Here is an 11,308-nt window from a genome sequence, read left to right as displayed (position 1 = left end):
TAAACCCCAAGATACTTTAGTGATTATTTAAATAAAAAAGTAACAGTAATTTGAAGGTTGATGCTTTGTGGAATTACTTCACTCAAATAAACAGTAAATTATGAAATATTCCTACAAATTTAACAACTTTGAAAAATACATTTTGGATAAACTTTAAATGCATCTGCTCTAAATGAGACAAGAAACTGATGTGAGTTTTCCCTCTGCAGAGATCTTCTATAAAACAGTTATTTTTGAGATTAGCAGTTTTGTTATTATTTTTGATATTTAATTGCAGTGCAGTTTGTTTTATTCTTGTATTCTGAACTTTGACCTTAATTTAGGCCTGTAGAGATTCAGACTTAGATGCTCAGATGGGGAACTGGAACTAAAAATATTAAAATGAAATTAATAAAGTTTAATCAAAGTTAATCTGCGACTTAAAGTGGAGAATATTCTTACATGAACCCAGGTAGGCAGATACTTTTTTCCAGCTCTGTACACACATTTTCCAACAGTTATAAAAACATTGAAACAGAGCAAAGTTTACATTAAGTTTGTAAAAACAAACATCAAGGCTTCATTATAGCGTCATCCGATTTTTATAACACAGACTTTCACAATACAAAAGACCCTTGCTATCCAAAATAGAGACAATCATGAATCAGCCCAAGCAAAACAGAAATATATACTAATTATGTTTTAGCAAAACATGAGACTGATTTAATAAAAAACAACAGAAATACCTCCTCTGAATATCTTCATCCCCCAGATCAATTATCAGTATGGAATAGTTAATTACATATATGGATCATAGAGAATTTACTCTCTTATAGATGCATAAATTAGGCAAAATATGAATATATAAATATCAGATTTTGGCTTAAACTGAAGGCAGATTTACCGGTAAAACTTGGGAAAGAATGTCGAAAACATTCTGATTTCAGTTTCTTCTGCTCCAAAATGAACAAAAACCCAAAATGCTGCAAAACACAAAGAATGATGACAGAAAAGACCCAATCACAGAAGCTAACATGTAAAACAGCCGTCATTCACATCTCTTCCAGCGGGGGGAGTCCGTCAGAGCGGCTAGTAGTCGATGGCGCGCAGCGCGGCCAGGCTGGACGCCAGGCGGCGCGGCAGCAGCTTGGCCGTCTGCCGGTAGTCTTCAGGTTTGGCTCTCAGCAGCGTGACGATGTGCTGCAGCGTGCGGGACGGCTGCAGGCCCAGAGCGTCCATCACGTTGCTCAGATACTCTGAGGGAGACAAACCCAGATGATTCCACACACAACGACAGAACCAACAGAACCTGGAGGCGTTCCCCGGTCTCCGTACCGATATCTGTGGCCAGCTGTTTGGTGGAGTGAGGGGAGAGACGGGGGATGAGCAAGATGGCGTCGCAGTAGGTCTGCATGGTTGCCCTGGCGATGGAGCCCAGCCAGTAGTCAGCTGTGTTGTCCAACTCAGGAAGGTCATCGCCTGAGACAACAAGGGGAGAGTTTCTGTTAGTACTGAAGACCTGCGATGGAGTACGATGCTGCGTTCACACCCAACGAGTTTCACACATAAAAACCGCCTCCGACGCTTCGAGCTGGATGTGTTTGCACTTTGAAGTCAGACGCTTCACATTTTCCTCAAGACCTGCGTCAAAATCGCTCTAGACTCGCGTTGGGATGAGCCGTTGTACCCGGTCTGTTTGTACAATGATGCATAAAATTGAGAGAGTGGAACCAAATCATTATGTAGTGAAAGCTTCTGCAGTCGTAACAGAGGCTCAGATGTCTTTGCTGAACATTTTATGTTCAGTTTCTATTGAACAAACTACGGTGACAGCTGATAACACGTTGGAGCCTCTCGCCTTTTATTCCTCTTCTGGTTGCTTTCAACAATGGAGGATCTAATACTGAGAGTATCGAGGTTTTATTTACTGAAATCAACAAAATGCTGCTGTCAGGCGCGTGTTTGAATTTACCAGATAATTCAGAGATGCGAGTTTGACAAGCTAACTGGGCGCCGACAAAGGTCGCCGTCTCACCAGAGCCCAGTTTGATGGCCTGCTAACCTGCATGTCCTGGCAGGACACCACCTACAGGCCACTGCGTTACATCGCAGAGCCTCTGATTGGTTGATCCTCTGCATCCAGAGACAAAAGTTCAGATTTTTGAACTCCAGTGTTGAACGCTCAAAACGTTTAAATGCTTTAACAACGCACCGCGCTCCTGACACGCATCCACTTAGACTCTGAACGTAAACTGAGATTTATTTTTTTAAACTGAGACTAACGTCGTTATATTACCAGAAGAAAGTCATGAAATTGCAAGAAAAACGTTTTATTAAGAGAAAAGCTTTGATAAAGTGATGAAGATCTGATGTGACCATCTCGTCATGCAGAAATGGAGCAGTATAAATACAGCAGACTAAAATGAGGAAGAGGTGACGTACCCTGCTCTGGAGGGAACGGCAGCTTCCCAGCATGTAAGGCCATCTCTAGTGCCGGGTCCTCCTGGGTCACAAAGGGCTCCAGGTGGAGAGGCAGAGACATGAGGTACTGTCCAATCTGGAGAGGAGAGAGAGTCGCTTGAGCTGGATAAACAAAAACAGCCTTTTTACGCCTCCATCTAGGCTCCAGTGGTCCAATCGAGTTTTGCACTAAATATTATTTCATCCATCAAATCAAAGCAAGTTTTATCTATTCACTGCTACATTACATCAATCAATTCCTCATGTATAACGACGTATTACAGCCCAAACAGAGAAACACACAGGCGGAAAAACGGAGTAAATTTCAGCCACAAAACTCTGAAATTTTCTACAAAAAAAAAAGTGAAAAAATTTCCCACTTTTTAAAATTTCCTAGAAAATTTCTGAGGTTGATATAAAAATGTCAGAGTTTTCTCTCGCTGATTTTCAACGATTCAAACTCAAAATTTTCCAATATTTTTTCTGGAAAATTTCTGAGATGAACCTGAAATTTTCAGAGTTTTTTCACTTTTCAAACTCACATTTCCTTGTTTTTGCTAGAAAATGTCTGAGATTAATCTCATACTTTTTTTTAGCTTATTTATGGAAATTTATTGCGATAACTTCTGGAACAATTCATCGTCCAGCAAAACCTGTTATCATGACAGGACAAGTTGTAATGTGATAAACTTCATTTTTCCTTGAATCCCCTTTGAAATTAAATCAACTTTGAATCACAGACAGTTTTAAATGAAGACATAATCTTACGTTTGTGATATACTCCTGTGGTGACAGGCTGAACGTAGGCAGGTCTTCAGTGTAGCTCTCTCCAATAGCAGAAGCGTCCTGACTCTAAACCAGAGCAACACGAGGCCAGACTTAAAGAAACAGGACACCCAGCACTCCAAAGTAAATCTAGCTAAAATTATACCCAATAACACCTGAAATGAAATCATGTGGGAACCCGACACGTACTCACCTCCATCTTGGAGACGAGGCAGAGCTGGTGTTTGATCTGCAGGAAGACGGAGTCGAAGGCCAGCTGGTTGGCCTGCTGGTTGAGCCTGGTCAGAGCTGATCTGGGCTCAGCCAGCAGGCTGGAGTTCCCCGTCCCTTTTTCCTGCAACACCACGTCATTATTTACCAAAAGATCAGCAGCAAGACGCTCAGTGCCGACTACAACCTGCGTCCTACCTTCAGCGAGAACAGGATCTCCATCAGGTTGTTGTATTCGGCCACGTTGCCCCTCTGGAGGTAGTTGTACTCCTGCCAGGGGTTTTTAGTGGCGTTTTTCCTGTCAGTGGAGCTGGCCTCCTGGATGCCGGCCAGGCTGCGCGGGCTGTAAGACTCCGATAAGTACTTACCTGCTGTGCCCAGGATCCTGCAGTGATCATAAGCAGCATTTTTTTTTTATTTTTTTACTCTTAAAAACTGAAACTGGGTTCGATTTGAGAAACTAAATAAAAACAGATGACAGGAAGAACGTTTCTCACTTGTTTGACAGCTGCTGCTCAAAAGCTCCGCACTGTCGCAGCAATTCTCCACATGTGGCGATGATCCTGTGAAACCCGTGCAAGTTACCGATTAATGAGTTAATCTAAACTTCATCTCATCGATCGACTAACTGATAAGCGGCCATTTTGTAGCTGAATGCAGAATTTAAATAAACATAATTAAATTTTAAAATCATTTTTAGCTGTGTTAAATACTGGCTGAATAAACAGAAAATTTTCATTTCCTCTCATCAACAAACTTACATTTATAAAATATAACAAAACAGGAATCGGCTGCTGAACAGAAAAATAAAAAACATTTAAATATGTGAAACACAATGAATACAGAAATTCTGTCTGTATTACCAAAAAAACATAAATAAATCAACCTTGCTTTATTTTTCTGTTCGCCCTCCACTTTTCCTTCAACTCGTAGCACGTCAGACATTTCTGAATGAGAAACTGACGTCGCTCCGTCACACGCAGCTATTAAAGAGTTTATCCAGGGTTCATGTTTCAAACCAAACCACATAAAGTGGACTTTACATCCCAAACCAGACCCTATTTGGACCGTTTCTCTTTCCCGTTTTGATTTCGCTCCGCCATCTTTGATTCAATATTGACCAGCGGCGCCCTCTGCTGTGTGGAGGCCAAACTACAACACTGAAAGGAGGCTTAAGCGGATATTATTATTGATTTAAGCTAATTTTAATAGAATAAACAATTAATAGACAAGTAAATCAATCAATCGTTTTCATCCCCATTTGGATGAACTTTGTTTTAAAAGCAAACTCACCGGACTGAGTTCTGGAAGGAGGTCCAGTCCTCCTGGAAAGCAGAGGAACTTGGTGTTTCCTCCAGTCTGCATTTCTTCCTGATCGACTGGAGCGTTGTAGAGAAGTCTGACACATACCTGAGTTTCAAAGGAATAATAGGGTTATTCCAAGGAACATGTCTGATATAAATTTAAATTAGAGCTAGGCGACATGGCTTAAAAATAAAATCTCTGATTTTTTCACACCAGGTTCGATTTTAATTGATTTTCTTCTTGCTTTCTTTTCTAAGAAAGAAATTTCAAATGATGGAAAACATTCTCAAAAAGCGGCTTTTATTAAGGCCAGTCTACAAAGAATTTAGTTTAATTACGAGAACATTAAAAGTCAAAATATTAGCACAATAAAGTCGCAATTTTACTAAAACGTCTTAATATTATGAGAATAAAGTCGTTTTAATAAGATAATGAAAATAATAAGAATTATTTTCTGTAATTTTTTGTCTTTTTTGTGTTCAATAAGATTACTACTTTAATCTTCATGGTAATATTACAATACGACTTTATTCCTGTGTTCCTACAACTGTTTTCACGTAATATGACTTCTACAAGAAAATAATGTAGTTTAACTGTAATATTTTATCATATAATTCAAAGGGTAAACAAACAGAAGCTGTATAACGGGCATGAGAAACAAGATGGCCGCCCTGGGCGTGCTGACATCACTTTGAACCCGACGACTGTGTAGGTGGAAAAAAATAACAGATTTTCCAAAACTTACATCTTCAAAAACTAAACATTTGATTAACTGATCAAACAGATTGATCGCCCAGCCCTAACTGAAGCTGGAAATGAGAAAAGCGTCTTTACTTGGTGAACAGGGCTTTGAGAGCTCTGAGCAGGCCGCACACGGCGAGCCCATCGGTGAGGCGGACGCAGCGCTCCACGGCGCCGCTCGCCAGGCCGAACAACTTCCCCACAGAGTGGCTGAGCTCCTCCACGCAGTCGATCACCTCCCCGTGTTCCTGAGCACCACACACAGAGCCCTGAGCGTTACAGAGAGACGGCTGGTTATCTGGTGGTTCTGTGGCTGAGCGGCGGTCTGACCAGAGGAACGGCGCTGATCTGGATGAGGAGGAACGCCTCTTCCAGCTCGCCGTACTGCAGCTGGTAGGACTTGTACGGGTCGTAGAGCGAACAGACCAGTTCGTTCACCTTCAGCAGGTTATTCTCACCTGGAACAAAATATCCACAACGCTTTAACTTACAGTCCGTCAACCTCAATCGTCCTTTTATTTTACTCAGATTTGAATGGAACCTGTCAAAATAATAAATGTTACTGCATGATAAAACGTCCCAGAAATTTTGCAGTAAAACAATAGTGCTGATGTTTTGAAAATATTTTTATATTAAATTGTTTTCAGGTGATTTAATATAAAAATTAATGACATAATAACATAAGAACATGTTCTCAGAGATCAATAAAGTTTTAATTCTGACAAACATTTAACAAAGGAACTGGAAGATACTTTAAATATCCAAAATAAACAAAACAACAAAATGAAATCTAAACTAAACTGTCCTTCAAAAAAAGGATATTGAGACCAAAACACCAGACTGATCATTTTTCTCATCCAGTTTTTGGTAGAAATAGAGAAAAGAGAAAAATTATAAATTATGCAAATGGAAATTATTGAGCTCGTTTCATTTTATCATGCTTTAATTGATTTAGGAACAGGCAAAATAGAGCAAAATTTTAAATATTTTATAACTAAAAATATAAAAAGTCTGGAATGAATTTGTATTTAGCTCCCAGGAGTTTATAAAATATTCAGATTCTGTGAGCCGTTCATCTTTGGAAATGCGTTCAGTCGGATTGCAACACTTCTCAAGTCTTTTCATAGATTCTCAGACCAGACTTTAAATAGGCCATTATAATAAGCAGTGATTATGTTTTGATCTAACTAAATGTTTAATTAAAAATAAAATATTCTTGTCTTGGTATATAAATTTAAGATTAAATCAAACTCATGTGTTTTGTGGGGCTGGATACATGTGCCTGCCACACTTTTGAGATTTTAAAAAACCAAATTATGAAACCAATGTTTAATTTTTCCTCCATTTCACAATTATGAGCTACTTTTCCTCAATTTATCACATGGCATAAAATAAAACCGACAAAAATTGCAGCTTGTGGCTGTGACATGAGAGAATGTCGCCGTCCAGGCGGCGTTCGTACGAACCCAGGTGTGGGAGCATGGCCGCCTCCAGGCTGTGGCCAAAGGTGGAGGTGGTTTGGTGGAGCTCCAGCAGGCAGTCCAGGCGCTGCTCCTGGGCGGCCCGCTCCATGGCGCTGCTCAGACACACGGGGATGGACGGCACCATGGACCCCAGCGTCTGGATCAGCAGAACCGTCACCACTTCGTACGGGTTCTTAAACACCTGGTGCGGTTTAGCATCACACAGTTTAGCACCAATCATCACTCAGTCCAAACCAATCATCCTGGTGCTGCAGCAGGTCTCACCTGGCTGCTCCACTGCACCTGCGCGTGCCAAGTGGAGAGCAACGTGTCGTAAAACTCAGACAGCTGCTGATTCAGGCTGAGCTCGCTCTGAGAGAGATCCTGCCATATGCTCACCAACTGGCCCTGCAGACAGCAAATCAGACAATATTCCACATGGATCATGTGTTTATTAACCTGACACATGCAAACAATTAATTCACTTACAATAAAATGTCCATTAATGGTTTATTAGATTATAATGAGTTCAAATCGACCAACTAAAAACGTCCTCTTTTCCCTTTATTTAATGGTGTAGTTTAGCCGCCATGCAGCAGAGGGCGCTGCTGGTCTTCCTTAAGCGAGCCAGTTGGTACAACATGGCGACCATGTGAGAGAAACGGTTCAAATAGAGCCCGTTACTAGATGTAAAAGGCACTTTATGCGCTCCTGTTTTTAAATATAAACACTTATATTGACAAGTGTCTTAAGTTTCACCTTAATAGCGCTCATTCAGCCGAGCAACATGGAGGAGTAACGTTAGCTTCTCATTCAAAGATTTGTGTTGCGTGCTGAAGGTGAGGATGTGACGTCAGCAAAGCGGAGGGGCAGTAACGTGATGAGAAAAAATCTGATGGCAATAAGCAGGGCTGACATGAATTCATGCACTTCATGGAGCGAATTTTAACTTTCCTTAGAGAGCAAAGCTACAGACAGTACTAACGTATTAACATGTGTTTGTTCACAGGGACTAAGTCTTAATTTACATATTTTATTTTTATATTCAGCCATCTAAGAGGTTCTTGTTTTTTGTTATATTTTATAAATATATCTAAGTTTTTTAATGTTTATTCAATCAGTATCTAGTACAGCTGATAATGCTAAAATTCAACACATTTTTTAGAATTTGATGATGATTTTTTTTATTCCGCATATTATGAAAAGTGTATCTATCCCACGTGAAGACGGCCGGCCTTCTTGATACAAGAGAAAACTCAGATTTTAAAGAAAATGGCCAATTATCAATCAATCAAGCTGACCAATAAGATCAACTTTACCTTAATTCGTTAATCATTAACTTGCATCCCTATTCCTTGGTGTGATGTAGTAACTTGATAAATCAGGTTACTAAACCTGACTAATGAGTCGGATTACTTGACTTAAACCTGTTTTAGTAACCTGATAAATCACACCCAGGCCTGAACTGGACAACACACCTTGTGACATTTATAGTAGTACGCCAGAAGCTGGGGCATTCTGTCGATCTCTGTGAAGACTTTAACAAACACCTTGGCCTGACCTGCAGGGAGAAGAGCAGGTGAGTGTCGTTGATGCTGCGGGGAGGACGGAAGGGGTGGAGCTGGGTCGTTACCTAGAGACATGGAGTTGAAGGTTGCTACTATCTGAGGACTGGCCATGGCCTCCAGGCGGTTCTTCAGCGCCTCCAGGTGGACGCACTTCTCAGAGTAGTCCGGTGTGTCCACCAGCATGGCCAGGCTGTTCTGCATGCTGGTCAGCTTGGATGAAATGACTTCCAGGTCCTGAAAACACACGAGTCTGATAAGACTAGAAGCATAAGGACAGCACATGACATGACCGAGTGAGTCAGGATGCTTTGATACAACACATGAACTGATATTAATATACACCTGATAAAATGAACAAATTAATAGCTGCCTCTGCATCCAATAAGTGTTTGTTAAAATTAAATATTGAACATTTTTTCACATTTTTCAGGATTTTGCAATTGTTTTTGTGCTTTTCTGGTGATAATTTAGAAATATCTGCAAAGAATTTTGCAATATTTCCACCTATGTATGACAGTAAACATCACTTTTTAGTACTTGCCATATTTATCATCTGACTATAAGTGAAGCTGAGGCAGCAGTGGAGTACAAGAAATATCGCCCTCTGCAGGTGGAAGTTAGCATCACAACAACCCAAAGTTTTTGACCATTTGTGCAAAAAAATATTTAGAATAAATTCATAATTGTGCATTAGTGCAAAAATTCATGGAAAAATCAAAAGATTTTGCATGAATTTCTGTGAAAATTGCAGGGACTGGTTGATGTAATTTGGCAGAATACAGATAAAAACTGCTTTAAGTTGATTGATGAAACAATATTTAAGCACAACTGTCACTTTGAAGGTTTTATTTGTGTGTCCATCTGGAGTCTAAAGGGCCACATAAAAGCAGATTTGGCCCCTGGACCTTCAGTATTACAAAGACACACTAATTACATACATTTCTCATTTGTTATTTACAAAAAGAGTCTAATCACATAAAGTTCCATATGATGAAGTGAAAGCAGCTTCAGAAGTGGGTTTTTCACCTGAGTTTTGAAGGTTTCCTCAATGTCTGCACTCAGGGTGCTCCATTTATCCGCCTCCTGCAGAGCCTCAGCGGCCAGCTGCATCCGACTCTTCACCTGATCTATCTCCACCAGGACCTGGTGGGTGTGAGATCCGCATCGTTTATTCAAAACAACTTTATGTTCTGCTTGCCATGTGCCTTCTAAAGCAGCTGCCACACACCTGCATGGATTGCACGGTGTCCTGCTCAAACTTCTTTATGTCCTCCTTGACGAGGACCATCTGCTCCTTCAGGAAGGACGCCTCCTGCTTCAGCGCCTCCACGTCCCGCAGAACCCGGGGCATGTTCTGCAGCGCCTGATTACTGCTCTCTGCACACAGAAACAGCCAGCCGCCGAGTCATTAACATACACAACAATAAACCTAACTGGGTGTTAAAACCACTGACACAGTCTGACACAACGTTAGCATTAGTTCCAACCATAATAATAATAATAATAAGTAATATTACAAGTTCCTATTTTCTAGCAAATCTAGTCCAAGGGCAGTGATGAAGCTGAAGATGACTTCTGATTCTGGAAATGGCTAAAGGGCAATTCCATCTAATTTTTTACTAACCTGAGCATCTTTAATCTGCTGTAGGTTAAAAACTACAAAACTTAAAACATTTCATAGCTATTCTACACTCATTCTCAGATACTTAAAACCAAATATGTGATTAGAAAAACCTTCATTTGATCTGTGAGGCTTCAATAAAGGGCAATTTCAGCATCTTACTCACATCTGACCCACACTTCAACAACTTAAGCTTAAAAACAGCAATGCCCAAACACTTCAAAACTGGACTAAATTACTCATGCAAACTCAGATTATTATTTGTGAAACTTTTATTTGATTGATGAGACTTTATTAAAGGGTGATTTTAGCTCTTTTTATGCATCTGGACCAGATTAAATACCAAAAATACAACATCTGGACTCTTTTAACCTGCACTAGATTATTCTACTCTAATTTCAGAATATTTAAAGTTTGTTACACTTTTATTTCATTTGTCAAAGTTCAATAGAAACTATAATAATCCAGCCATGACTTGAGCAAATCCTGCTAGGCCTGTTAGACATCCGGCTAGTTTAAAGCCAGTGAAGACATTTACTTAGGCACTGCTGTTTGGTTATAATATCTGAATATGTTCTGTTTTCTGGTTACTGACCCTCGATAGCATTGTTGACCTCCTGGATGAAGAGCTGCAGCTTCATCACCAGAGTTGCTGCATGAGTGTCCGCTTTCCCCGGAGCCTCCTTCTGCACCATCTTGAAGGCGCCGTTCACCCAGTCCTTCACATCGAAATCATCATCCAGGAACTTGGAGAAGTCCATCTCTCCGCTCCCAGAGCTCACAGCCTGTTCCCCGGTGTTCAGCCAGACCCCTCGGCTGTCATCGAGCCATCCTGGTAACCTCCGGGCTAGCTAAGTCTTCCCAACCAAAGGCTTCGACACGAATATAAAATAAATAGCCCAGGAAAAGGAGATGACCATTACAACCAGATAAAGCTCTAACAAAGCGACGGCCTCCTCCAGAGTTATTTTTAAACGTTTACTCACTCAAAAGCTGCAAAGTACACATATTTCACAGTGGCTAATGCTAGCAGAGCCAAACTGACAACAACTTCCGCTTGTGCTTCCTATTTACCTTCCCCGGAAACGCATGATAAGATCACGGCCCGACTAAAAATCAATAAATAATTGTAGGTATTGGGGAATCGTAATTATTATTATTAATTAAATTTTTTG

At 40.5% G+C, this 11,308-nt stretch overlaps 1 protein-coding gene across 1 annotated transcript; it reads right to left on the bottom strand.

Annotated features, from left to right (window-relative positions):
• Positions 1-376: 376 nt before the first annotated feature.
• On the bottom strand, positions 377-11,215 carry cog7 (component of oligomeric golgi complex 7). Its single transcript, XM_015051972.1, has 17 exons — positions 10,729-11,215; positions 9,741-9,889; positions 9,539-9,655; positions 8,578-8,746; positions 8,423-8,505; positions 7,230-7,352; positions 6,948-7,146; positions 5,812-5,939; positions 5,575-5,729; positions 4,729-4,845; positions 3,933-3,998; positions 3,634-3,820; positions 3,419-3,559; positions 3,208-3,291; positions 2,422-2,536; positions 1,315-1,458; positions 377-1,235 (listed from the first exon to the last, which is right to left on the bottom strand). Exons 1-17 carry the CDS (start codon positions 10,892-10,894, stop codon positions 1,069-1,071), a joined length of 2,310 nt encoding a protein of 769 aa, XP_014907458.1. The 5' UTR covers positions 10,895-11,215; the 3' UTR covers positions 377-1,068.
• Positions 11,216-11,308: the final 93 nt, after the last annotated feature.

The sequence above is a fragment of the Poecilia latipinna genome, unplaced genomic scaffold (assembly GCF_001443285.1).
Source record: "Poecilia latipinna isolate Pla-1442-1.1 unplaced genomic scaffold, P_latipinna-1.0 Scaffold1077, whole genome shotgun sequence".
NCBI lineage: Eukaryota > Metazoa > Chordata > Actinopteri > Cyprinodontiformes > Poeciliidae > Poecilia > Poecilia latipinna.
The sequence above is the reverse complement of the archived record's forward strand: the minus strand, read 5'-3'. Positions and strand labels throughout refer to the sequence as shown.